This window comes from Phyllostomus discolor, chromosome 13, assembly GCF_004126475.2.
Source record: "Phyllostomus discolor isolate MPI-MPIP mPhyDis1 chromosome 13, mPhyDis1.pri.v3, whole genome shotgun sequence".
In the NCBI taxonomy this organism is placed as follows: domain Eukaryota; kingdom Metazoa; phylum Chordata; class Mammalia; order Chiroptera; family Phyllostomidae; genus Phyllostomus; species Phyllostomus discolor.
Genome location: NC_040915.2, coordinates 56,789,170 through 56,816,552, shown reverse-complemented (window position 1 = coordinate 56,816,552; position 27,383 = coordinate 56,789,170). Strand labels below are relative to the sequence as shown.

The 27,383-nt window shown below is 59.6% G+C and overlaps 2 protein-coding genes across 2 annotated transcripts in view; one reads left to right on the top strand and one right to left on the bottom strand.

Annotated features, from left to right (window-relative positions):
- Positions 1 to 16,892, top strand: part of ZMAT5 (zinc finger matrin-type 5) — a 24,881-nt gene extending 7,989 nt beyond the window's left edge. The window contains exons 2-6 of the mRNA XM_028528843.2: positions 3,884 to 4,038; positions 7,863 to 7,925; positions 9,534 to 9,614; positions 11,410 to 11,521; positions 16,515 to 16,892. Of these exons, the coding sequence (XP_028384644.1) occupies positions 3,912 to 4,038; positions 7,863 to 7,925; positions 9,534 to 9,614; positions 11,410 to 11,521; positions 16,515 to 16,644 (513 nt within the window). The 5' untranslated portion in view covers positions 3,884 to 3,911 and the 3' untranslated portion in view covers positions 16,645 to 16,892. The remainder of the gene's footprint in view (positions 1 to 3,883; positions 4,039 to 7,862; positions 7,926 to 9,533; positions 9,615 to 11,409; positions 11,522 to 16,514) is intronic.
- Positions 16,069 to 27,383, bottom strand: CABP7 (calcium binding protein 7). Its single transcript, XM_028528842.2, has 5 exons — positions 26,946 to 27,383; positions 19,924 to 20,067; positions 19,083 to 19,195; positions 18,622 to 18,775; positions 16,069 to 18,381 (listed from the first exon to the last, which is right to left on the bottom strand). The coding sequence occupies exons 1-5, from the start codon at positions 27,052 to 27,054 to the stop codon at positions 18,254 to 18,256; spliced, it is 648 nt and encodes a 215-aa protein (XP_028384643.1). The 5' UTR covers positions 27,055 to 27,383; the 3' UTR covers positions 16,069 to 18,253.

Sequence of the window (27,383 nt, the reverse complement as noted above, 5' to 3'; positions counted from 1 at the left end):
AAGCGGGCCGGATTATTCCACATTTCACACAGGGCCTTGCTCACAGGCTGCCGAGCACACCAGCCTCAGTAGATGAGGATGAATCACGGCAGAGAAGGCCAGCTTAGTCAGCAGCCCATGCTGGTGTCTGAACGTCATCGGAAATGTCCAGCTGGCCCCATCCCCTCTCCCTGACCTCCCACTTGGGGCTGCCAGTGCAGTGATACGGTTGTGCCCTGTGCAAGGGCACCTGAATGAGGGGTGAGTCTGCTCCCCAAGTTGTGTGTCTGGCGGGCGCTGTATCTTTCCAGGTGATTCTGCAGCTGCACCTAGTCCTGATGTGTGCCAAAGCACTGGAGCAGGACGGAATTGGGTGATGCCCGGTGAGGTCACCTTGCTGAAGGCCAGCTCCTGCCCAGGGAGGGGCCTCTGCCTCCAGGGAGAAGTCCTGCGAGGCAGGCGGGCAGCCCTGGTCCCCTGGAGCCTGTTTGCTCCCCTGATACCATCCCCAAGCAGTGGGGGGCTCTGCGGAACTGCTGTGAAGAGCAGGTATTTGGGCCCACCTCGGGGGCCGAGGTTCCAGTCCCACCTCTGCCGTGTTCTGTGCACTCACTTCTCTCCTGACCTCACTCACCTCATCGGTGACACGTACCAGCTGCTCACTCGGGCAGTGGCATCCTGTTCCTTGTCTGCGCTTGTGTTTTCTGAAATAGCAGGCTGTTTGGAGGCTGATGATGATGGTAAGGACGACCAACACGTTTCCAAGGCCTTTGGACCAGGCCCCGTGTTGCTTGAAGCGTGTATGTGGATGATTTGATTCCCAGCAACCCTTGAGTTGGGCACTGCTGTTTTCCCAGTTTTCATAAGAAGTTAATTGCTCAAGATGGCAGAGTTAGAAAGCAGTAGTTTTAAACCCGAATTTGAACCTGGATGATCTGGAGAAGCCGTTAGGATGGTCTGATTGAGCTGCCCGCCTGCTGCTTCGTACGTGGCGACACAGGCCCAGAGAGGGCAAGTGGCGGAGTCACAGCGTCACCTGGCAGATCTGGGAGTAGACTGTGGGGGTCTGTTGGCCCATTCGGGATGGCTGAGTGCTTCCCCTGTGCCAGAGGGGGTGGCCAGGGTGGGCACAGCAAGGCATGCCCCGTGCTGCTGCTGCGGTCCTCCACTGGGGCTGATTTGCCCCCCACTGTGTGTGTGCGAGAGAAGGAAAACGTGAACACACACACATACACACACACACACCCAGCCCTAGGGGGCTTATCATTTGGGTCCGGGTGTTGCTGAGCCTTGATTTCCCAGTGGGCTGGTGGGAGGCTGTCTCAGCAGACCCGAGCCCCGGGCACCCTGAGACCTACTCTGCCCTTCCTCGACATGCCCTCCCGGGAGCACCTCATGGCAGCTCTCTGAGCCTCAGTTTCCTCATTCGTGAGTGAGATTATAACACCGGCCTCTGGGAACCATGTGGTCCTGGGGGTGTAGTGAGTGATGCATGAAGGAAAGCTGTCGTCGGCGTGCTTTGTCCGGAGGAGAGTTGCATGAGTGATTGGGAGGGGCTGTAGAGCCATCCTGCCTGGGTTCTAAACCCAGCTCCGCCGCCTTCTGGTGGCATGATCCTGGCTAAGTCACTTCACTCACTGGAGCCTCAGTGCCCCGTCTTGAAAAGGTATAACCATAGGGCCTACTACAGAAGTTGTCCTGAGATGATGCACTTATAAAGCTTTCAATCTAGTGCCAGTACATAGTAGGTGCACTATAAATCAAGTGGTAGGTAATATTTATTTAGTCCTTCCTCAGTGCTGAACATGATTAGTGTCGCCATACTGCTAGTGCTTTTGTTACTAGTTCATTTGGGTTAGCAAACTTCTCTGTACCACTCCCCAAATAATCAGGCAACCAGTCAGACCCACCGCCTCATTCCCACAGTGAAAGCAGAGGCCGAGGGAGGGAAAGTGACTTGCCCAAGGTCACACAGCTGGCAGCTGCTCAGTGCCCTGCATGGTCTGGTCCAGCTAAGTCTGCTGCAGGGCCAGTGTTTCGTGTCTCAGTCTCCCGAGGGGCACCCCTCGCTCTGCCCCTCCCCTTCCCATTACTCTCCAGGGCCAGCAGCTCCTCGGAGCCTCAAGCTTCATGAATGGCTTGGTTAAGCTTTCAGCCTAAACGCTCGTCTCTTACGATTTCAATCCAATTCCTATAAGTTTATTGGCAAGATGGGGTATATTAGAGCTGCCAAATTTAATATATCAAGTCCATGTGTCTGGGATGCGGTTTCTCAGCAGTAACGGGAGAACAGAGAGATTTTATATGTTTTCATTTTAAATGGCTGTCTGTTCCTAATCCCATTACAGCCCTTGACTTAATGGCTGCTGTCCCTGTCTGCCACAGGAGCAGCTTTGCCTGTCAGCTCGTGTGGCTCCCTGGACTGTCCAGGGGGCTTGTTTGTCTCGTGTCCCTCCAGTCCCTTCTTAACAAGATGCATTTCCCCATCTGTCTAGCCTGTGGGGCAGGTCCCTGTTCTATCTTTATCTGCCTGATCATGGGAGTCTGGAGCATTGGCTGCTGCCCTGGGCTGCTACCACATGACCTTGGGCAAGTCACCTGTCTTTGTCCTCTGGACCTCGGGACCCTGCTCTGTGAGAGGAAGGGTCGGAATACAGAATCCGAAGGGCGAGGGGCCTGTCTGGGCTCAGCCCGTGCAGATCCTACCTGACGGCCCCGGTGGACTCTCCCCCGGCCTTGTGACACCACGAGAGCCGCAGACTCACCTCTGCCATGGGCTGCAGACCTCCGGGGCCCAGAGTGGCAGCTGTGGCCCCCATGGATCTTAAGACAGAGGGAAATGAGAATGTTTCAGGGTCTCAGTTTTCTCCTTCCTCTGTGATTGGCCGGGGACCTGCCACTTGAGAGGCTAGCCAATCTCCTTGGGACGCTGTTGGCATTTCTACCCGAGCCTCTGACTTCTCTAAGCACTGAGCTAGCTGTGGAAGAGCTGGATTTTAGGGGACCAGGGTTCACCTTCTGCGTACCAGCTGTGTGACCTTGGGCAAGTCCTCTTTCCGAACCTCAGTTGTCCCTTAAGGAAAATGAGAATTAATTTGGTTATTTAAGAAGTATTTGGTTGCCTGCTAGGTACCACGCACCACTATGGGTGCTGGAGCTTCAGCGATAAACAAAACAAAAATATCCCTGCCTGCAAGCATTTATCTTCGTACCGAGAGAAAAGATAGTAAACGTAACAAGTGACTTACTGCTTCAAAGGTGATAAAAGTGAAGCAGGGAATAAGGAAAGCTAAGTGGAGGGTGGAGGGCTCTGCAGTTTTAAATGAAGGGGTCACGCTAGATTACTGAGAAGGTAGTATTCGAGCAAAGATCGAAGGAGTCGAGTGAGCATGCTTGGCAGGTACCGGGAGAGAGCACCCAGGCAGAGGGAACAGCACGGCAGTGCCGGCGGGTGGGCCTGTGCCTGGCGTGTGTGAGGAGCAGAGGGGGCAGGGAGAGAACAGTCGAAAGGACGTTGGAGGCGTGGACGGGGCAGCCGGCCGGGGGGTGTGAGGTGGCGGTTCACTGGCTACGCGTGAAAATCTCCTGGGGAGCTTTAAAAATACTGGTGCCTGGGCCTCACCCACTCCGGCTCTGCTTTAACTGGCCTGGGGTGGAGGCTGGGCATCAGAATTGTTCCAAGATCCCTCTGAAGTGAGGCCTCCCGGGCACTGGCCCATGTGGCTCCTCACGGGCTGCGGTGAGTTTTAACCGAGGCAGAGCGCGTCTGGAAGGCCTTCCTCACACAGTGCAGGCCTGGCCCCCAGGGAGCGCACCGTCGGGGTGGTGTGCCGTGGGCATTGGTGCGTGGCGTTCCCTCCACGCTCCCTCCATGCTCTGAATGAGTGCTTTGTGGCCCCCCCAGGCAGTGGTAGCACCTGGTGCAGGTGACCATGGGGAAGCGTTACTTCTGCGACTACTGCGACCGCTCCTTCCAGGACAACCTCCACAACCGCAAGAAGCACCTGAACGGGCTGCAGCATCTCAAGGCCAAGAAGTCCTGGTACGACATGTTCCGAGGTGGGTGCTCGCTGGCCCGGCAGCCCGGCTGACGGAGCCCTGCTCTTTGGTCTTCCTCATCCCCAGACACAGGAGCGCTGTGGGCCCACGGCCCCTCGTGCAGGGGGGCCTCAGAAGGTCAGACTAGAGCGTGAGCGCCTCTCCCCAGGGGTCTTGACTGAGGGCTCGGTTCTCAGGCGCCACCGTGCCAGGCTCTGGGGACACTGTGACCAGGAAGAAGGTCCCTCCCAGGAGGTGATGTGTGAGCCAATAGCTGAAAGGCGGGGGAAAGCCAGCCACACCATTCTGGGCAGAGGGCGTTATTAGTTCCAGCAACTGAGAGGGAAGGAGCAGGTGAGGCTGAGAGAATTCCTTGGCCTGTGACTCAGAATTCACAAGCAGGGAGTGAGCATTTATTGGGTGCCTGCTGCATGCCAGGTGCCTTCTGTGTTTTGTCATTTGCTTTTCTCAGTAAGTCTCTAAGTCAGAGGATCTCAGTCCTTGGAGTTGGGATCACCTGGAGACCTTGAAATAAAAATGTGCTGATCCCCTGACCCCATCCCCAGAGGCAGGTTTGGGATGGGCCTAGGCATGGTATTTTGAAAGCTCTCCCAGACTCGTCCCATTTCAGATGAGGGTGGGTGTCCAGGCTGCTCAGCAGGCCAGACACGGTTGCTGTTGCTGGGCTCTGGGACTGGGGGCAAAGGGGCCTCCTAGGTGCCTGGCAGGCCTCTGACCCTGGCACTAGCAGAGATGCCCTGTCCCCCAAGTCCAGCGGGGGCTGTGGTCTGGCATGGGACTGGGCCTCAGGGTCACCCTGGTGTTTGCCCCCAGTCCCAGACTCTCAGCGGAGAGCAGCCAGGCCCAAGGGTCCAGGGCTGACCTTCAGAGGCTGTGTGTTACTCATAGAAAAGATGAAACAGGTGAGCCCCTTCTCAGGGCTCCTGCATTCCTAGCATCCTCTCACCTCACCAGCCACATTCAGTCCTGGAACAGATCTGTGAGGGGCCCTGGGCTGGCTGGGGCCCCCTAATTCAGGCGGCACCTTTGAAAACCAGAGCAGTGGGTCGCTCCACCCTGGGACCCTAAGCTAGCGCACAAGCTCTTTCCACTTCCTTAAGAGGCTTCTGCAGGACCCCAGCTTACCCAAACAACTGCACAGCGCAGACTTTGGGGGGCAGGGGGAACAGGTGGTACCCCAGCCTGGGCTAGGACTCAACTCTTGCTCTGCTCCTGGTTTCACATCCGCGGACAAGTCCCTGAACTTCTGTCCTGCCAGAGTGCTGACCATGGTCCGGACCAGCTCAGGCCCCGGAGCTGGGCTCTCTGGGGGTCAGTCCCAAGGTGTCACTAACAGCGTGGCCCTAATTTAAGCAGGCCTTGAACAGCCATACCAGCAGCACCCAACTCCCAGGGACGTGTAATCTCAGTCCTGTCGAGCTTACTGTATGGCACTGAGGGTTCACTCAGTACGAAAGGTACCTGTGGGTCCGCAGAAGGGCTGGCCTCAGGCCCCGTATCTCCTGGCTCATTCATTCAGCCAACACCCAGGAAGTACTCAGCCCTGTAAGCCCCGGGCATGCCCTCAGCTCCCAGATAGCCTCTGAAGACTTACCGGTGAACAAAGCAAGGCCTCTCCTAAGTGACCTCATGCCCAGTGACAGTGGCGTGTTCCGGGTCAAACCCCTGTCCTACCCAGGCCTCCATGCCCTGTTGACCTTTCCCTCTGAGCTTTAGCCACACTGGCCACTGCAGTTACTGTACCCTCTACAGACGTGCCCTTACCGCTGTGTTCCCTGCCCCCCACCCCCACACCGGTCCTCCCGCCTCAGCTCAGGCAGAGCCTTCCGGGATGCCCGCCCCACCGCTGGGGCCGGGTCAGGCCATTTGGCTTTGCACTGGCTGTTTGCCCCTGTCCATCCGCGTGGATTAGTGTGGCTGTTGGACTGGAAGGAAGGACCAGGCCTGACTTGTTCTCCACTAAATCCTCGTCCTGGCACGGAGCCTGGCACACAGGACGTGCTCAGCAAATGTTTGTTAGATGAACGTCTAATTGAACGAGCAAACAGACACAGGCACCGAGGCAGGTGTTAATATTGGGAGATGGAGCGAGAAGGACAGATGGGGTCAGATCACGAGGAGCCTTGAACACAAGGTGGAGGAGCGCAGGCTTCTTTGTGTGGGGCCTGGGCCCGGGGTTCTCAAGCCTGGGTGCACTTCAGACTCACTGAGGAGCTTCTGATGATTCTCATGCTTTCCCCATTAGACGAATTAAAGCAGAGCCTGAGCAGGATGGGCATGGGCTTCTGTGTTCTTTAAAAGCCGCCTGATGGTTCTACCGTGTAGCTGGGCTTGAGCACCGCCCGCCAGATGTTGGGCAGCCTGGAAGTCTTCTCCCAGCACTGAGCCACCCAGCCAGGGTCCCTTGTGCAGGCTTGCTAGCCTCAGCGCTCCAACCCCCAAGGGGGCCCTGGGCAATGTCCACATGGTCCCACCAGTCCACCTCCCTGGGAAAGTTCTGTGGCGTCAGATGGCTGGACTGAGTCTGACAATCCCAGTGCTGACAGGTGGACCCCTCCCACCCCGCTGGTCCAACCCACATTCCCCCAGGCCACCCCTGGAGTGAGTCCTCTGATATCCATCTCCTGACCCCAGCAGCCCACCCTTTCCCCCAGCCACCAGCTACCCCGGGGAAGGAGGGAAGGGAGGAGCCCCCGTCAGAGCCAGCTACTCACCCTGAAACCAGGAGATGAGCAGCCACACGGGAAAGGGTGGCGGCTTTAGACTCACATGCCAGGGTTCAAACCCGCACTGCCGCCTCCTCACCGTGTGCCCTTTTCCCCTGTCTGAACCTCAGTTTTCCCATCTGCCAGAGGGGGTGTTCGTAGCATTCAGTGGGTGTGTGAGGAGGAAATGAAATCAGAACTGCTGCCATTTGTTGATCATCCCCTATAGAAGGTCTCATTCTTAGCTGCACAGTAGCGTTGCCCGGGGAACCTGATGCTGAGGCCACGCCCAACCCCACCTTCCCGGCAATGCTAACGTGCCGTCAGGTGTAGGAACGGTCGGGCCCCCCTGCCAAGCCTGGTCCATTTGTTGTCTGCTGTCACAGCAGCCTCACCAGGTGAGACCTCCCCTGCCATTGTACATGCAGGGAAGCCTCCTCGAAGGTGACATCAGGGCAGTGAGTCAGCGCACCTTCCTCACATGTCCCACTCACAGATTTCGACGAATTGATTCCTCGCCTTGCCTACCGAGAAGTACACAAAAATATACCATGAAAACAAAGCTAGAAGAAAAATCAGGGGAAACCAGGGTTAAGGTTTGCATCCAGAAAGGTCATTGCCAGGTCCTGTCAAGGCCGGCGACTGCCCTGGCGCTGAGGGCCCACAGCCAGTGTGCAGAGGGGAGCGGAGAGCGGTACTTTGCAGCCTCAGCTGGGGAGCAGTGCCTGGGCCCTGGGGTTTACTGGTGATCTTCCTGTGCACCAGATTTTTTTTTTAGCTTTCTATTTTGAAATAATTACAGATTTATAGGAAGTTGCAAAGACAGGGCAGAAAAGTCTTGTGGTACCAGCATTTAAAAAAAGAAGAAGAAAAAGAAAAACAACCCCTTAGGTGATTCCACTGTGCAAAGCTCAGACCCTCTAACCTAAAACCAGTCCTTGCCTTTGTCTGGGTCTGGGCCGGGTAGTGGGGGGGTTGAGGTCTCCTGGAGCCGGGGTCCCTCTGCCCAGCACCCCCATCTGTGTCCTTCCCTTCTTACACTCCTTCATGGGTGGGGAGCTCTTTCCAGAAGTACCTACGTGCAGCTTGGGTCTGAACCCAGCCGCTCTCTCCTCTCAGATGCAGCTGCCATCCTGCTGGACGAACAGAACAAGCGGCCCTGCAGGAAGTTCCTACTGACAGGTAAAGTGCTCTGCTTAGTTCAGCTCCCCCTCCACCAGGGAGGACCAGCAGGCCCCTCCTGGCCTGCTGGGACCTCTGCAGAGCCTCTCCCCCAGCCTGGCCCCCCATCCTGAACCCACTCTTTGGCCGTGGCGCCTCAGCCAACTGCTCAATTGAGGCCTGGGGCTGCGCCTTAGGGCTTCCGGGAGCTTGTCCTCAGTTCTTCAGACCTGGAATGCGATTTTATCAGCTCAGCCGGAACAGGAAAGCGCTGGCAGATTGTGCAAATCCAGGAGACACTGACGGGAGTAATAGACTGGCGGATTAAGTTAGCCCGGGAGCCAGACCTCCGCTGCGTCCTCCCTCCCGGCAGGCAGGGCTGGAGACAGTGACAGGCCTGACGGTGCCAAGAAGGTTCAGAATAGGAACCAAGGATGCTAAGTGTTGATTTGACTGCTCAATACCCACCTAATAAAGATGCATATACAATAGTTTTTCTTTTACTTCATTATTTATTTATATTTAGAGAGAAGGAAAAGGAGGGAGAAAGGGAGACAGGGAAACATTGATATGAGGGAGAAACATTAATCAGTGGCCTCTCGCACACCCCCATCTGGGCACCTGGCCTGCAACCCTCTTCCCTAACCAGAAATTGAACTGGCAATTTTTCCATCTGCCAGCGATGCCCAGCCCACTGCCCCACACCACTCAGGGCAATGTATATAGTTTAAAGAGATAAAAATCTCAGTAAATGAAGGAAGCAGACACAGATAAAAATAAGGGTAGGAAAAAGAAGACAAAGCCAGGAAAATTAGTCTCCTCCCTGCCTGCTTTGAGGTCCTGTGTACTCTCTGAGGGTTTGGGTCTGAGCTTCCTAGCAGCCAAGGCAAAGATGAAGGCCATGGTGACTGACATAGTGTGTAAGGGGACTTAGCACTGGGGAGAGGTGCTGCTGTTGACCTTGGGAATCTAGGTGCATTCCCTCAGGGGACGGTTTGCCCCTATGGGGGCTTCCCCAAGGACTTCCCCCTAATGCGAACACGCCTCTGGTCTGTTGCTCTGGCCTAGGACACCTCCAGTCCTCTGATATTTTGAGACACATTTTGGTCATCTCAGTTGAGGTTCAGAAAGCCACCCTGGACTTTGGTGCCTCCTTTAATGGTACAAAGCTGCCATTGCAGCCTTTCTGGGGAGCAGTGCAGCTGCTCGTGCAGCCACATGCACAGACAGGCCACCAGATGGAAGACACGGCATGGTCCATGGCCTGGAGTGGCGAGAGGAAGCATGTCTTTTTCAGGGACCCGCATGTCATTCGCTGGGGCTGGGAACAGAGGCTGGGGCCACGGGGTGATGACAAGAGCCAGACCTGCAGAGGCTTGCTGCCCAATCACAAAAGGCTACAGTGGGTTTTGCTCTCCAGCCAGGGAAGGGTTATGAGCAAGGCATGATGGACCAGACAGCTTGTTTTGGCTGCTCGTGTGGGCGGGGCCACAGAGAGTCAAGTTTGTCTTCAGGGGTGGGGGTGCTGCTCCTTAGTCCCTAAAGTCCTGCCCCTAAAACTTCAGTGACCCCTCCACCCACAGTGGGAGCCCTGCCAGAGCAGCGACTAACTCTGTCTTCCCTTCGCAGGCCAGTGCGACTTTGGCCCCAACTGCAGATTTTCCCACATGTCAGAGCGAGACCTGCAGGAGCTGAGCATCCAGGTGGAGGGTGTGTTTGGGTCAGGACCAGGGGCTGGGGTGGGGGTGGGCTGCTGAGGGCAGTGTGCAAGATCTGAGGCCGGGGGGGCTGCCCTGTGCCTCCTCACCGCCTCGTCCTTTATGGCTGGTAGGCGGAGGGCTGCCCCAGGTGACAGGGTGGATGTCAGAAACTGCCTCCAAACCACCCCAGGCATGAGTGGAGAAAGTGCAGGGGAGTTCCCATCTGTGCCCCCTGCTGGGTTTAAAGTGACAGGCATGGCTTCTCAGGGAGTCCTGAGGGTCACCTCAGCCCCACGTGGGCTCTCCTGCTACCCTGACGTTCATTCACCTGTGTGCTCCCTCCCTGCCTCACCCAGGCAACACACAGCGAGCCCCTGTTGCACTCTGGGGACAAGGGGGTGACGAGAGCAGCTTGCCCGCCCTCAGCATCCTTGGGCCTCGTGGTCCCAGGGAAGGGCAAGTTCAGCTTCCCCTGGAATCTGGCGTGTCTGCTGTTAGGAAATTCACTTCTTACTTCTCCAACTGGAGAACAAGGAGGTTCCCACTAAGATGGTCTTTATCGATCTTCTCATGCAGCCCCTCCCTGAACAGAGGGAGAAACTGAGGCCAGCACTCGGGCAGAAGGGCTTCACGTGGGCCCCAAGTGAGGCAGAGGCCAGCTGGGGTCTCCTAGGGTGCTGCTGGGCTTACTCTGTCCAGTGGCTTTGTGGCAGCCAGAGTGTCTAGGGGAGCCTGGCCTTTGCCCTTGTGCCCCAAGGGGCCTCACTGTCCTCTGACCAATCAGACCCTGCGGGCAATGTCCTGCCCTGGGGAGCTGACAGTGCTGTGGCTGCAGCCCTGGCAAAACTCAGGGTTTCCGGGAGCTTTCCCAAGGTGGAAGCGAGGCCCGTGGGCCAGACCAGCAAGTCCTGGCCATGGCAGTACCTGCTGCTCTTCACCAGCCTGGGCTCTTGGGGCATCCCTGGTCCATGGTGGGGAGAGCACTGGCCAGTGGGCCTGAAGCTGGAGATGACCCCTGGTGGAGAGAGGGCGGGAGAGGCCCAGAGGGTGGGGGAGGCAGGAGCAGAGGCGTGCCCCCAGCTGGCTCTAGCACATCCCGTGTGACCTTGCCACACGGCTTAATCTCTCAGGGGCAGAGTCTTGACCTGTCAGACATGACCGCTTTTGAAGGTGGAGAGCGTAGGTGCACACGCGGTGCTGGCCCAGGGCCGGGCCCACGGCAGGCACTGTCCACAAGTATGACCGTGGTCGTCTGGCCCTAGGCTGCATCCCACACCACTCCCCCCGAGACTCTGACGCCCTCTCACACCCAGCCTGTTTGAACTCCACCGGTTACTTGGTTTCAACTTAGTGAGCAAAGGTTTACATAGGACGTTTTATGAGAAGGAAGATTAGAAAAGCTGAGGCTGCTTCTCCTGCCCAGGGTCAGAGACCTCGCTGGTGGCTTAGCCAGGATTCGAATCCTGCTCTGTCCTGTTCTGAAGCCCACACGGCCTCCCTGCACCCCAGATTTGGGCTCCTCCTGAGGGCCAGGCTCTCCCCAGGCATTATCCCGTGTCCAGCTTGAAAAAGCGTGGGAGACAGTCAGTGTTTGACCTCCACTCAATGGGGAAGCAGAGTGAGGCCCAGAGGGGTGGGCCTGGGGAGGTGGTAGCACGGTGGGGACAGGCCAGAGGCTGTGCTCCTGGCCTCCCAGCCCGCACTCTCCCTGGAAGGTTCCGAAAGATTCCAACTGCATTGTGGAGGCTGGGATTCAGGTGGGGTGAACTTGCCCCTCACTTGCCTCTGTCTTCCTTTCCCCACAGAGGAGAGGCGGGCCAGGGAGTGGCCTGTAGACAGCACTGAACTGCCCGAGGGCCGTCTGGAGGACTGGCTGGAGAAGAGAGCCAAGCGGCTGAGCTCAGCCCCGAGCAGCAGGTACAGGCCCCGTGGGCCCCCACTTCCGTGTCCCCTGGGAGCAAGACCCCAGCCAACCTGCCTTGACCTGAAGGTGAACACTCTCCATGCACTGCCGGAGCCTCGGTGCCAGATAGGGACTCAGCCCCCAGCAGAGCTCCCCCAGGGAGGGGCCACGTTGGGGGTTCTTGGGCCCCCAAGTCTGGCCAGAGGCTGAGGCACGACCGTTTGAAAACTCCTCTTCCTGGGCCTCGTCCCCCTGCCATAGTGGCTCCTCCCTTGTTGGAGCCTGCGCTGGCTGCAGGGAGGCCAAGCCTCCTCGATGCCCCGTCACCAGTTCCATGACCAGGGGAGCTGATTGTGGTTATTGAGTCCCCAGTGTCCCAGTCTCTGCTGTGTCCCCTCTAGGGTCCTGCCAGAAGGGAAGCGAGGCTCACTGGAGGGTGTGACTTGCCCGAGGCCGCATAGCTGGGAGGAGACTGAGCTGGGAGTGCCCAGGGTTGTAAAAACAGGCTTCCTGTCCTTGTCCCCGGCTCCCCTGCGGAGGGGCTCCTGCCTGGACCAGCACTCGGGATGCTCAGAAGTAGAAGGGGCGTCCTTTATTTCTTTGCATACGTACGCCCTTTACACATATGGGGAGCACCCTGGGTGGGGCCCTCATGTATGTGCTGGGTGCTGTCCCAGGTCCTCCTCTTCACGCCGGGGCTCCTGGGGCTCTTCGCCAGGAGAGAGACGAGAGGGAGGGGAGGGAAAGGGGCCAAAGGGTGTGTTGTGGGCTGCCTGTGACTTTGTACAAGTTGCCCTAGCCGGGACCACCCCGCTTCAGACTCAGTTATCTCTGCGGTGTGGCTTTATGGGACAGCGGCCGGCCTGGCCTGTGTGTGGTTGGACAGTCTGTGGCACAGGGGGCAAACACAAGGCCCGCAGGTGGAATCCTGCCCTCCACCTGGTTTTATCTGACTCAGCACCTTGTTTCAACCCAGTGGCAGCGCTGAGCTCTTGCTTAACCATTAAGGAGCAGTTACATTTATACAGTCCTAAAGTTACATTCGGCCCTTTGAAGGCAACAGTGAGGCTGATGTGGCCCCCGGTGAAAATGAGTTTGACACCCCTGGTCTATGGGGATGAGGCCTTCCCTCTATTGTACAATGAACATCCACTGTTTTGCATCTTTGTTTTAAATCTGTGCCCAGTTTTTTGTCCCTCCCACCTTGAAAATACACGTAGTAGGGAAATGACTCAAATATTAGAGCGTCACATCCCTTCTTCCTCGTGGTGATGGTTTTAGTCATATGGGCACCTCCCAGGGGCTGGCCGGCCACTATCACCCAGGGATTTACGTCTGCGCCTCAGACTTCTTTCTGCAGCCACTCAGAGGCCCCGCAGGGAGCTCTGGAGGCGCCCTGCCCTCCCGCTGGACCGCGCACTGCTCCCGAGATTAGCTACCTGCGCGTCCAGCTGCGCTGCTTTTCCTGAGCCGTGCTCCCTCCCTGGCCTCTCACCCCCCTGCTGCTTCTGGAGTACCGCCTGCAACTGGAGATCGCCTCAGACTCTCGAGGGTCCAGACCTTTCTCCCAGGCCTCTCCCCCTCTGTCCACGCAACATGGCCCCTTCCAGGGGACCTGCTTTCCCAGCAACCGCTTACTTATGCTCTATGTCCGCCCGCCATCCACCTGCCTCTTCAGGGCTCAGGGCCAAAGTGAATTATTCTCTGGGCAGAGCAGGTCTGTCCAGCCTTGAGAAAAAAGGGTTGTGAGAAAAGAGGGGATCTTTATCATTGCTTTTGTCATCGCTGCCCTCTTCCTCAGCCCTCTCCTGTAGGCCGGTCTTGTGAAAAATGTCACCCAAATCCTGGGCCTGAGAGCTTTGGGCTCTGCCCCTGCAGGGGAGGGGACAGGTGGATTCAAGCCCCGCCAGCACCCCCCTCCACCCCCGCCTCACTGTTTCCCATGTCCCCCTCTAGGCAGCCCTGGAAACAGGTGCTCTGTGACCTTCAAACGCCAAGCTCTCCTCAGGGGCCACGGCTGCCCCTCCTGGTCTGCTGCCTCCCCTCTGCTCCTCCAGTTCATTCCCACAATAGCCCAACAAGCTTCTAAAACATGTGCTGGCCTGGCCCTTGCTTAAACCCTCCTAGGCCTCCTCCCCCTCAGGTGGAGCTTCCCTGCCACTTCCCCGGGCCTGTGGGGGTCACCTTCTTGCCTGTCCCATCGGGCCTCTATGTTAGTACCCCTGGAAGCTCAGCAGCTTCTTAGCTGTGGTGGGTGTTTCTGAGTTAGGGGCACCTTGTGCATGCTGTTTTCCCCCACCTGTCGCTGCCCCCCAGCCTTCCCACACCTGGCAAAGTCACACTCATGCTTTAAGCTTGGCTAAGGTGTCACCCCTTCCAGCCCCCAGCATCCCCATCATGGCCCTGAGCTTGCATTATTGTCATTGGGGTCTGGAGCTGGGTGACATGTGGCCTGCATGAGAGAGCATTTTGGGGAGCAGGGCCCCCAGCCTGGAGGACTATTTTCTGGGTGTCGGTGCCATGGACCACCTATGGGGACTGATCTAGTGGCCCTTGTTCCTCTCTGGGTGTCTGTTTCTTCCCCTGGGGCACAGGACACCGCTGGCTGCCTGGCCTCTCTGGGGCCACCCAGACTTGAGGGCCCAAACAAACCCCACAGACTGAGGGGCCCAAACCCCACAAACTGAGCAGAGCCCTCAAGGTGAGCTGGGCCACCCCTCCAGAACAGGGGAGAGGGAGGCTCCCTGGGGCCCTGGCCGGTGCACTGTGCCGTGTCCCTTGACAGGCTGACCCTGAGGGATGTGCCCAGAGCAGCAGGCGGAGGGCCCCAGTGGAGCGGACTAATCCCCGGCGAGGCCGGTGCTTGTCCATGCCCCGTGTTGTTGGCTCTTCAGATTGTGACTTTATCCCTTGCAACCTTCCCCTTTGCCTGCGCTCTGGCCAGGCACTGCTATTTCAGCCCGTGCACCCCGCAAAGACTCTGTCCTTCTGATCGAGACCTCGCTGGGAGAGTGAGAGCTGCTCCTGTCCTTGTGCCTGGGACGCACCTGTGAGCAGAGCCGTGCCACGTGTGCAGCTCAGCGTCCCCATCCGCTCTGTGTGGGGCTGGAGGGGCCGCTTCAGGGGCTCAGGCCCGCGTGTCTCGGTGTCCGGGCACTGTGCCAGCATCTGTGAGCACACATGGGGGTGCCCTTCTCCTGGTGGGAGGCCTGAGGGTGCACAGGGGTCCGAGTCCCAGCTGCCCAGGGGTCTGTCCCACCTTCTAGAGGGAGGGTCTAAGTCTCATAAGAAGGGGCTCCCCAGGATCATACCCTCTCTGTGGAGGATGCAGAGAACTCCGGCTTGGCGGGCAGCTGGGGCTGTCCCATCCAGTGACTGTGGAGCCTCCCTGACTCCCACCCTTCTCTGCAGCTGGTGGAGTTTATGAAATCTCCCCAGGGCCATAAATCAGGCTGGGAGCTGCTTTCTGCGCTTTCCAACAGGCAGCAAGCAGCTGAGCAGGGATTTCCCTATCCGTGCGCAAGGAGAGGCCCCAGCGGCTGTGCCTGGGCTGCCCCAAGTCCTCAAATAGTCTCTGTACTTGAGGTTCTCAAATAGACACCTCAGCACGCTTCCTCGGGTCAGGTCCCGGGAGGGGCAGCCTGGGTGGGTACAGGGAGACAAACTCCTGGGCTTCCTGCCCCAAGTCACCCAGCTCTACCTCGGAGGCCTGAGTCCTCTCCAGACCTCATGCAGAGGGCCAGCCACTGGGCCTCTGAGCCAGCCAGGAGTTGCCAGGCCTCGCCTTCACTGAAAGCAGGGGGTGAGGTGGGGCTGGATACTGCTGGAGCTGAAGCCGGAGTGGGGTGGTGTATGTCTGGAGCCTATGTGTGAGTCACATTCCAGCCCTTTACCCCTGTTCCTGGACTGTTTCACTTGAGCGTGTGCCTGACTCCGTATACCTCAGTTGCCTCATCTATAAAATGGGCTTTGCATGGTGATTCTTAAGGTTTCTCTAGGCCGTGCTGTCTAGTCTGGAGGAGTGCCTGGTTAGCATTGCTGTTTGTCATCGGCAAACATGCCCTAGGTGGCTTCCCTGTGCCAGTCCCAGCTCTGGGCTCTGGAGGACCCGATGGACCCCACCCCTAGCTCCTGGTGTCTGCCCTCTGACAGCTCCAATCCCATAGGGGAGACATGAGCTCCCACATGAGCTCACGGAGTCCTGGCTCCTGGGAGCAGCAGCCCGAGTGGGGGTCAAGTCCCGGAGGACTGGAATGTGGAACAGTGGGTGGGGGAGGTTGTCTCTGCACCTCAGCCCGCTTCCTCAGGACAGGGCGGCCCCAGGCTGCGCATTTGAGATGGGCCCTGGGGTCCCAGGAAATTGTCCCGAGGACAGTGGACCAGACAGGGAAGGAGAGTGAGTAGCTTGAGAAATGAGGTTCCTAAAAAAATTTTAGACGGTATTTTTTTTCTTTCAAAGGCTTGTGGACTTGTAAAACTTTTCTTAAAAGTATAAAGAAGTAAAAAAAAAAAAAATCCCCACCCATAACTGCGCAGATAGAGCCACTGCTAACACTTTGCGGTCTTCCAGGTTTTTTATGCATTTATATATGTTATATATCTTTAAACAAAAATAGTATCATGCTATATACAGTATTTTATAAGCTGCTTTTGCTACTACTCACACAGTACGTCAGGATGCCTTTCCTCATCAGTGCATATAAGTCTGCCGTAACTCGTACCCAGGCTGCACAGCATTCTCTGCCGTGGACGTGCATATACGTGGCGTCAGTCCCCCCCACAGCCAGACACTGAGGTGGTTTCTGCTTCTCACACCTCAGTCTCTGCCCACAACCCTGCTGTTTCCTTGGGCTCATTCCTAGAGGTGAGGTTGCTGGCTCAAAGGGTCTGCATGTTTTTGAGGCTCTGCCTTCCGGAAAGGTTGGCCCTCCCCACAGCCTGGATGGCGGGGAGGGTGTGCCGGGGGCCTGCTCCACTCTGATTCTCTGCCCTTCTCCTTCTCTCTAGGGCTGAACCCATCAGAACCTCTGTCTTCCAGTACCCAGTGGGCTGGCCACCAGTCCAGGAGCTGCCTCCATCTCTGCGGGCACCCCCACCCGGGGGGTGGCCCCTGCAGCCCAGCGTCCAGTGGGGCTGAGTCCCTCACGCCCACCTGGCCCCCACCGGTCACTTCCCACTGCAGTCACAATAAAGGGTTCGTACCAGGACGCGGAGGCCCCCTCCTGCTGTGCCCCACGGAGCCTCTGAAGCTATTGGCTCAGCCTGGCCTGGCCTTGGTGAGGCCCAGGAGCTCCCCCGCCAGGTACAGCCCTGGTCCTGGCCCTGCCAGTCAGCCTCACCCTCCCTCGGTCACGGGACATCTTAAGAAGATGGGTGAGGAAACTAGCTTCTGGATGTTTATGAAGAAAGTCTGTCGCTAGGGTGATATGGCTACGCTTCCCCCTTGCCGGGTGACCTCAGCTCACTGCTCTGTCCCCTGGTCAGAGGATGGGCAGGGCTGGAGTGATACAAGGTCTTCTTCAGGGTGACGGTGCTTGCCACTCTTCTCCCTTGGGAGCCGGAAGATGGCAGCCAGTGTGGCCGTGACCATCACCCATTTGAGAAGTGGCTCCAGATCTGGGGAGAGGAGCTCAAGGACTCTGTCTGCCATTCTCAGTCCCCACGCCCGCCCATGCGGATCTGGTGCCCGAGTGTGAGCTGGCACAGCTGGGGCAGGGATGGGAGCTGGGTCTCCAGCCGAGTTTGTGTTGAGAAATGGGGGGACCCAGGAAGACAGATCCTGGGCTTGCGAGAGTGGCCTGGCTGAGCTTCCTGGCATGGACACAAGCCCCTCCAAGGCTTCTGCCCTGGAGGAGCGGCCTGGCTGGTGGGAGGATCACACAGGCTGCTCAGGCGATTTGGGACCTCCAGGCCCCTCTGCTTCCTTCCTCAATTGTAGTCCAGCTCTAAATTCTGTGCTAGGGTGGTAGTGGGCAGTGTGGCCCGCAGGCCACTGGGCCTCTCGTCGGGGGGACCCAGGAGGTGGGGGGACTGCAGGCACCTCAGTTGCCCCATCCTTCATGAGCTTCTGTCCTTCCTGAAAATCCTATGGATAGGGGAACTGAAGCCAAATCTGGGGGCCCTTTGAGCCTTGGGCCCTCATCTGTGAAATGGGCTGGCTCTCTGGCCCCGGTGAGTGTGTGGAGGAGGGCTGGATTTGAGTCTCCCAGAGGAAGGGACCCAGCAGAAGGCCAGGGCCTTCTCAGTCCATGCCAGGAAGTAGGACCCAGGACACCCCGGCCTCACCCCCCTACCCTGCCCCAGGAAGAGGCCTTCTGTCCCACCTCCACCACCCTGCCCATGGCCCAAACCTCAGGGACCAGGGACAGACTAGCTGTGTGGCTCTGGGCCCAGGGTGCCCCTTCCTGCCTAAGGGACCACAGCAGCTACTGGGCCCTGCACAAATCCCTCAATTTCCCAGGAGCCCCTGGACAGTGGGAAGAGTTAGTGCTACATACAGGCCAGGGGGGCAGGGGCAGGGTATAGGCGGGGCTGGGAGCCATCCTCAGAGCCACCATCAGACCCTCCACAGCTGGGCCATGGCTCCATGCAAGGGCGGGTGGGGCGGGGTCGCTGGACCTCCAGGCCCCAAGATGCACACAGTGGTGGCAGCCCAGGGTGCAGCTGAAGGAGAGGCCTGCAGGCGGTGGTGGGTGTGGAGGGGGCCCCGCGCATCGTGTGCACCAGAGGAGGTGCCCAGGTGGTGCCTATTTCATGCCGCTGCGCAGCACCTGGTTGGCCGCGATGAGCATGACGCTGATGATGAAGGCGATGGCGAAGGCGCAGATCAGACTCTTGCGCACGCATGTCTGGCGGATCTGCTGGTTGGAGCAGGCTGTGGCCGCCCGCCAGGGAGCACCAGAGAGAGACAGAAGGGGACAGTGGAGCGATGGAGTCAGGAGCTGCCTGCACTCCTGCACATGGGTTTGTCCCATGGGGCGGACAAGGACACAAGCCTTGGGGGCAGGCGAGGAAGATCGAGCTGCACCTCCCCCCCGCCATGCATACCCCTGGTTCCACCTCTGCTCAAGCAGTTGGCCCGCCCGGGGGTAGGTCCCAGGGGTCGGTCACTCACTCTCCACATCCACAGGGCACTCCTCAGCTGTGCCCAGGTGGCTCTCCTCCTCCGTCATGATAATGTTCTCGATGTCCTTCATGGACAGGTGCTCACAGAAGGTGTCGTAGAGCAGCCGCTTCAGCTCATCCACAGTCAGCTTCTGCATGTCACACTTGGGTGGGAGGGGACACAATGTTCTGGCCACCGCTACCCCCACAGTCCCCATCCAGCGCCTGCAGCCATTTGAGCCAGGACGGGCCTCCAGATGCTGCAGGGCTGGAAACCACTCGCTCCACTTGTCGAGTCCTTGCCCAGCTTCTCCCGGGAGCCCGAGACCCTCTCTCTGGGAGACAAGACGTCCAGCGGACAGAAGACTGGAGTGGCCGTCCCCCTTCACAGAGTAGGCCTGGCCCCTCACTGGTCCCAGTACAGCCCTCCACAGTGTGCACAGCCCTGGGTCCCCTCCGGCCCTGGCATACCTTCCAGAAGACAGTGTCAAAGTCAGTGCCATGGAACCTCTCTGGGATCCCTGAGGTGGAGAGCTTGGGTCCCAGGAGGGTCACAAACTCCTCAAAGTCCACTTGGCCATCACCTAGAGTAGGCACAGGTCCAGTCAATGGGGTCAGCCTGCAGCTGTCTGACCTCGGGCAGGTCCCCTCCTTTTCTAAGCCTTGTCACTTTCCAGGGCACCTACATTTCAGGGGCTGATGCTAAACCCAAGTATGATGAGGCTCCACTGACGAGGTGGGGGGGTGGAGTGCGGCAGGTGTGCCCTGAGGACGTGGGAGAGCCTGGCCTTTCACCCAGAACCCCCACGGCTCCCAGGACCCTGCTGCTGCCCCAGGGTGGGGTGGGGTGGGGTGGGGCCCACATTCCCCGCCACACAGACGGGACACGGAGCTCAGGAGAGGGGACAGCCTGCTCTCTGAGTAAAGAGGAGGCAGGGCACGGGTATGAGGGAGGGGAACTGGACATTGCTGGTCCTTATTTCTTCCATAATAAAATGCCAGTTGGCAAATACAACTAAATCATTTCCTATTTTGAATGGTCAGACCTGGGACATTTAGTATATCCTTCTTCCTACTTTCTGTACTTAAATTTTTCTCAGGATACAGACCGGGATGGGCAGAATCGGACCACTGGGTGTGGCTGGGGCTGTCACACTGGCCTCAACTCTCCAGGTTCTCCAGGCTAGGAGACGGGGCCAGACCTGGCTGTAAGCCAGGCTTGGAGGTGGCTGGTAGTGGGGGGAGTGAGAGTCCCCAGGGGTTCAGGCCCCATCCCCCCAGGCGAAGGGCGAGGAAATGGGGCAGCACTCACCGTCCATGTCCAGTCGCTGGATGATAACTTCCAGCTCTACTTCGTTGGGCATGTAGCCCAAGGAGCGCATGGCCGTGCCCAGCTCCTGCTTGGAGATGAAGCCATTGCCATCGCGGTCAAAGACTTTGAAGGCCTCTCGGATTTCTGTGGGGGGAGCAGAGCAGGCGGGGACTTCACTCTTGTTCCCTGACACCCTACTTCCCACACCACCAGGATCCCCAAACCCGCAGCCTGAGCCCAGCGCTGAGAATCCACCAGAGCCTGCGGGTCTGGTCAGAGCATTGGCAGGTGGCCCAGAAGTCCGCAATAGCGCTGCTCCTGGGAGCTCGGGGCAGAGCAAGCAGCAGAGGCGTGCCAAGCCCTCAGCAGGGATGCCACCTTCCCCGGGGTCTCCGTCTCGGTGCGCCAGGCTCCCACGGCCTCTCCAGGCATACTCACAACGACCCCGTGTGGCAGGAGCCATGGATCCCACTGTGCAGGGGAGGAAGCCAGGCGGTGCCCGCCCGCCCTACACTCCTTCCATCCTCACTCTCCCCTGTCCCCATCCTGCGCTCCTCCCCACCCCCCAGCTGGGTGGCTCAGGCTCAGCTCCTCAACACTGGCGGACACTCTCCTGACAACCACGGAGGCAGCCTAGCAGGGCTGGCAGCTCAGTGCAGACTGCCTTGGGAGCCCAAGGTTTGCAGGAAAAGGGAGGCCAGACAGAAGGGTCCCAGCCGGCCTAGGTCAGCTCAGATGTGGGGGGCGCTCCCTCCACTCAGGTATATAGAGGGGGAGACAGGCCTGAAGACCTGGATGACTCCGGTGGGGCAATGCAGTGAGCTGGGAACCTGGGAAGGAGCAACCCCAAGAGTGACCTTGGGGAAACCTCAGACTTTCCCAAAGTAAAGCGGGTGGTAATGAAGTCAGGGCGACAAGGTTTTACCAAGGACACCCAGGAACCTCTTCCAGCTCTACCCCTATTTCTCTGCCTGCTGTCCCTTCATTGTTACTCAGCCCAAGACGGGCCCAAAAGAGCATTTTCCTTTGGGGCAGAGCTGATCGCAATCCACTTGTGCCCTCTCTGCTCCAGCACCCCGAGTCTCCTTGCTCATTCGCCTGCCAGTCTTTTGGCCTTCACTTAAGCTGTTTCCCTGGGTGGGACTTCAGCAGGCAGAGGCCACCTCAGGGGTGTGTGTGCGTGTGTGTGTGTGTGTGTGTGTGTACACGCACAGGCATATTTGGAGTACAGACAGATGAGACACCTTCATGCTGCAGAGCTGGAAAATGAGGCCCAGGGAAGCTAGGTGGACAGTTCAGAGTCAGTGTGGGGTCCAGGCCATTTCTAGTGAGGGCAGGAGTTAGGCTGGCCTGAGCCTGGCTTTAGGGGTCTGTGAGTCCCTGAAACTGATTGCGTAATTCTGCATCTTGGGGCCATTCCCTGATCCTGCTGGCCCCACGATAGCCCAGAGAGGGTGGCTGAGTGCTCCAGGCTACCCAGCAAGGTGGCTTGGACAGAGGCCCCAAACTTCATCAGGTTCTTCCCACCTGGTGTCTGCACCCATGGCCTGGAGGTGAGACTAGCTGCAGTGCAGGCCAGGCAGAAACGAGCCGCAGATCCTCCGACTCTGAACCTTGCCCTTACCTGTCTCAGGCAAGACCTGCCCGTCTGCAGGACAGGAGCTGGGAAGGGAGATCTGTGCAAGGCCCAGGGGTTTCTGTGAAGCCCAGACTCTGGAAACTTTGGGCCAACTTCCACCTAGAGGTTTCCCAAGCCACTGAGGAGTGGTGAGCTCCCCATCCCCAGAGGCATGTGAGCAGAGGCCTCATAGTTATGGAGGCTGCTGAGTGGCTTTCAGTCACCTGGGAGTCTCTGCTAGAGATGAGTGCACTGGCCGTGCAGCCAGGCACACTCTCTGTCCCCTCGCCCCCATACACACATTCGGGTCTCTGGCTGGCACAGCTGCCTTCCTGACCCTGCCACGGATTCCGTCCACCTCGGGTGTCCTGAACCCCAGCCTCAGGGGCCCTTTCAGTTCTGCGGGCACCGGGGCTGCTCCAGCTCCAGGCCTTCAAACAGGCAGCTCCTCTCGCCTGGAATGCTCTTCCCTCGCCATGGCGCATGCTGATGCATCCCTGGCTCGAGGCATGGACGCATCACCCCCCTGGTACCCTCCCTGCCTCGTGGCTGACTCTGGGCTCCCTCAGATCCCGTTCTTCTCCCACCCTTGCACTGACCACATTGTATGTGAACTACTAGTGCCATGAGAGCAGGGACGGAGCATGTTCACCGCTTTGTCCCCATTACCTGGAACAGTGCCTGTCATTCAAGCATAAACATTTGCTGTGTGAATGGTTAATGGATTTGGGGAACCCACCCATCTGAAGCGCACAGAGAGGGGAGCTGAGCAGGAGTTTTTGCAGCTCTTTATATGTGGCCGTCACTCAGAGATCTCAGGGTGAGATAGCAAAACTCTGAATCCCCGGCAGGGCTGCAGTGGGCGCTGGCCCTTTCCCCTGCAATGACCTGGGGTCCGGGCTGTCCCTCCCACCCTGGCAGGGGCCAGGTATGGCTCCTGGAGCCCAGGGCTGCTTCAGTTGGAGGCCTGGACCCCCTGCTGGGAGCCCTCAGGAAATGCCCTGGGTTGGCAGGAGACTGGTACTTAGGTGAATCATGGGGTATGTGGGCAGGTGATGGGCCTGGAGTCCGCCCATGGGCCCCACAGCCATTTTTCAGATAGGACTAACCTCCTGAGACCACTAGATAAATCCAAAAACTGCCACTTCCACGTCTGTGCATCCCTTCTGCCATCCCTCCCTGGCACACCCAGCTCACACCTTGGGTTTGCCTCTCTACCTTTGCCAATGCCAAGGGCGCTGCCCCAGCCCCAGCTGATACCCAGGCCAAGTTCAGGGACCACCTTCTCAGCTAGAGAGTCAGCTCTAAGTCACAGAGACTCGGGTTAAACCCCAGTTCTCCTACGTGCTGGCTGTGTGACCTTGGCTGGTGTTTGCTCACCTGTACGATGGGGCTGCGGGGATGACTAAATATGAAAATCAAGCATGTAAGTGCTTGATGGTGCCGGGCTTGGCTCAGAACAGGCCGCTGCAAATCAGAACGTCAGACAGCAGCGCCGGAAGGAGCAGGAGGACTGCGTGAGTTCTGGACACCAGAGCAGCCTGCCTCTTGGCTGGTGCCAGGACTTGGGGGCCTGGGCTTCAAGTCTAGCTCCGTGGCTCAGCAGCTGAATGATCTGGGCAAGACAGTCCCCTCTCTGAGGCTCAAGTGCTTCATCTGTGAAATGGGAGCGTGACTCTTACTCCATTGCGGAGGCCTGGACCTGCTGGGGACTCCCTGAGTGCGGGGGGTGGGGGGGGCTGTCACGACTTCCCTGGTGCTGCTGCTGCCGTCAGCACGTCCCAGCTGGGTGCATTTCCCCGAAAGCCTCGCTCTGTTCCTGCAGCATGAGGCGGGGGAAGCCTGCTGTGCTCCATCTTGGCATGGGGACTCTTGGCCCCGGAAAGGGCTGGCAGGGCCTCTGGGTTTCCAGGCCCACACTGTCCCCCACCTATGGCCTCCTGCCTGACACCCCTAATCCCCTCCCCTGGGTCGTGAAGCTGTCAGGGCCTGAGTCCTTAACAGGCTCCAAGGGACGCGGGCACTCTGTCAGAGAGTTGGAATCGGAGAGGGGTGCGTGGGCTGGAGGTCACTGCGGGGCTGGGACAGTGTCTGTCCTCTGCAGTGACTGGCGCTCTCCGAGATGTTGGCCCCACGCCCCATCACTCCAGCCTCCCCGAGTTCCGGCCCACGCAGAGGCAGCTGCTGGGCTTGCAGGAAAGAGGGGCATGAATGGGGCTCCCCTGCCCCCTACTCGCCAAATGCCCCTATTTGGCCACTCTCAATGCAGGCTTCACTGTCCCACTGAGGAGGCCAAGTGCCAGGCTCAGAACCCTGCCCTGGTGGCCGCCTGTCTGTTTCCTCCCTCCTCTGGGGCCAGAGAGGATAGGACTGCGGCTTGCAGGTGCCCCGTTCCCACCCTCGGGTGCTCAAGTCCCATGATGCCACTGGGGCCAGGCTCAGTGCTCCTGCAGGTTTGGGGCTCTCTGTTGTGTGTGAATGTTGGGGAGGAGGTACAAGGAGAATCTGGGGGAGCTTCCCACAGGGGGCAGGTGGTCCTAGGCCAGCTCTTTCTAGCCACGTCCATGGCGCCTCAGGCGGGGGGGGGGTCCCAGTGCCTCTGCCAGACCTTCAAGGCCCCTTCCACCCAGCCCCTCCCCCCACCTGCCTTTCTGGTTGGGCCCCCTGCAGGCCCTGCAGCCCCGCCTCTCGAGCCTTCACTGGTCCCTCTACACTCCAGACTCCAATCCCTGCAGGGCCCCCTCCATGGCCTCCCCTGCTGCCGCATCTGTCCAGCCCCCACTGCCTGTCAGGCCCTGCACTGAGCACTTCCATCACATCCACTGTCGCCAGGTGCCCTGAGGAGGGGCAATGCCAACCCCCTTTAACAGATGGAGAAACCGAGGCAAGAGAGGCAAGTGATTGCCTGAGGTCCCTCTGTGAGGCAGGGGTGCAGACACTCGAACCCAGTGCTGCCTGGAAAGCCCTGATCTTAACCCTGAGCTCTCCGCCTCCCTTTCCGGTCCTCCTCCCCCTTGGACTAACCGCCCCCTGGATTTCTGCAGCAGGCACGTACTGTCTGCAGCATTTCATCCCAAGCTGCCAGGCTCTCTCTTCTCGGCACATGTGGCTCCCCCACTGATGGGCATCCTCCCAGGAAAGGGCCTGGGTGTTACCCAGACTGCCCTGGGGCAGAAGCACTAATGGGGCACTGGGGAGGCGGTGAAGCGGCTGGAGGGGGGATCTGTGCCAGGAATGGTCACCCTGTCCACACAGCCCTGGCTTCCCGGGGTCACTGGGGCCTGCAGAAACTTGGTCTCCTAGAAGGAGGGCTTTCGGGACGCCTGCAGCCAAGGAAGGGGTCAGTCGTGGGGGACTTCTTGTCCTCCTCTGTAGATGCCCGTGGGCCAGGAGATGGGCTGGGGCCACCTGGGCATCTGCTTGCTCCACAGCCCCTGCCTGCTCACACCAAGGAGGGCCTTGCCCTTCAGATGCCCCCTGTGCCAGGCCCCTCTGCTCCCCAGGGCCCAGGAGAAGAGGACGGAGTGGAGCACAGAGTGCGTTTGGTGTGGCTGGTGACTGACGCTCCTGGGCTCCTGCCAGCATGGACAACGGGCAGCCCAACAGGCGGCTGCGGCCTCCCGGCCCCTGCACTGCCTGCCCTGTGCCCCACTCACCCCTGAGTCTTAGACTCCTCTCGGCCTCTCCCCTTCAGGCCTGGGAGATTGGGAGAAGTGGACCCAGTGAGGTCCGCAGCAGGGCTGCCAGCGTCTGGTGGGGGGCTGGGAGCAAGGGGAGGGACTGAGGTGGAAGCGGCCTGGGGTGTGAGGGGACAGTGTTGACCCCTGCCTCAGTGGCCAGGAGGAGGGAGTGGTGAGAGCCTGCAACGGGGGTGGGCACTGGCAGGAGGTTTCGGGTGGCCCAGAGCAGGAGGAGACATTAGGGAAGAGACAGCCCAGGCTCCATCCCCTGCCCTCTCGCCCCTCATCGTACTCCCTCCTTGTCCCAGGCCCTGGACAAGGCTCTGCTTCGTGGGCTTTGGCCCAGACAGGGGAGGGATTTGGGTTATGGGGTTCAAGACCAAAGACCCAAGAGCAGCACCCATTCCTCTGTCCTGCCCACATCAGACTCCAGAACACATTTTCGGTGGCTCTCTTGGCCTCTGGGGACTTTTCGGGGGGCTTGGTGAGGAGCAGGTGGCCCATAGCATGTGGTGCAGTTGGGGGGATGGGAGCTGCCGGTTCCCTCCCGATCTTCCCCTTAAGCCAGGGCTGACTTGCCCAAGACCTGCGTGCTCCAGGCCTTGGGGACGAGAGAGGTCCTTTCTCCATGTGATCCAACGTGCTCCCACCATCCCCAACTGCGCTGGCATCTCCGCTGCAACCCTCCCCCAGACTCTGATAAGCCCCGGGTGGCAGAGACCCTGGACCGAAGTAACTCCAAAAGAGGCCGGGCCTCTGGGTAATCTCAGCCCCTCCCCCAACACCAGACAAGAAGATCCCGGGGGGGGCCAAGAATCCTATCAGCCTGGAGCCCCCCGCCCCCCACTTCACTCCTTATGGGGCTCCAGGAGGTCTGGGGTCAGGGGAAGCCTGAGCACTTGCCGCATCCCAGTAGGGGAAGAGCTCCCAGGCCCCAGGGGTCTCACTGCTCCCCAGAAGCCTCGCCCGCGGACTACAGCCCCTGCCCTCTGCTCCCAGCTCACCTAGTCCGCTGCCTAAAGTCCCCCATTCATGTCCAGAGGCAGAGGGACTGGGGGTGCCTCTCTGCCTTTCCTTCTCCAGGCTTGGTTATCACGACCAAGCCGCTGAATCCGGCCACTTGTTGTCGCCACCACCTCCCCGGCCGCCTTCCCGAGCTCGGGGCTGGGGGTCCCCGCAGGGCTGTGCGGAAGAAGCTAAGGCCGCAGGAGGGGCTGAGGGGCAGCCCCGCAGTCGGCAAGCAGGGCAGTTGCCCTCTCCCCTTCTCCAGCTGCCCGAGCAGATTGGATTTTAAAAGCTACACGAGTGGAATATCAATGCGAGCGCAGAGCCGCGGGCTGGCGCCGCGGAGGGGATCAGGACGCGGGTGCTCCGGCTGGGCCGGCGCTGGGGCGCAGCTCGGACCCCTACCCCAACCTGTCGCGTTGCCGCACCGTCACCGCGGACTGCACGGCCCCGTGACCCCGATGCGGGACCCAGCAAGTTTCCGCAGCGCTGGGGACCACGCGGGCAGAGGCTGGGCCGCCCCTTCGCCTTGGCGACCCTCGCCGCGGCGCCCAGGGGTACGAGCTGGTCCGGCCTCCATGCGCAGCTGCTCGCTGGAGCGCTCACCTGGCAGCAGGCACCTGCGGACAGCCCCGCGCCCCCCTGCGCCCCTAGCCCGCGCTTCACCTGGGCGCACAGGTAGGAGGGCCAGCTGGCAGGGGTCCCGGTGGGGTACTTACCCTCCAGCTCATCTTCGGGGATGTCCACCGGGCGCTGCTCCGACAGCAGGTTGGGCACGGTGTAGATGCCCCGGTACATCAACGCCGCCGTCACCGGGTGGAACGGCATTTTGGAGGCTCCGCGCCCGCCCGCCCGCCGCAAACTTTGAGGTCGGGGCTCATGGGCCGGCGGCGGCCCGGGGGGCGGCTGGAGCGGGCAGGGCGCGCAGCTGTGAAGGGCGGCCCGGCGGCGACAGCAGCGACGAGGCGAGGTGCCACCCGTCCGGGGGCCTAGCGCCCCCGCGCCCCAAGCCACCGGTCCATGCCGCCCCCTCCCTCGTAGGGCTCCGGGCCGGGGCCCCTCAGGGGTGGTGGGGGCGGCGCCGCTTCGGCCTCTCTGCTCCGGCTGCCGAGCGCTGCGCCCGCCGCGCCCGCTCCTCGGTGCCCCGCGCGCTGCGC

What these genes read in the sequence shown, in the direction of transcription:
- CABP7 (XM_028528842.2), bottom strand. Translation starts at nt 27,054, where the DNA reads ATGCCGTTCCACCCGGTGACGGCGGCGTTGATGTACCGGGGCATCTAC. An exon ending in CCAGCGACTGGACATGGACG is followed by an intron (nt 19,196 to 19,923) that starts GTGAGTGCTGCC and finishes TGCCTACTCTAG; the next exon opens with GTGATGGCCAAGTGGACTTT. An exon ending in GTGCCCTGTGGATGTGGAGA is followed by an intron (nt 18,382 to 18,621) that starts GTGAGTGACCGA and finishes GGGCGGCCACAG; the next exon opens with CCTGCTCCAACCAGCAGATC.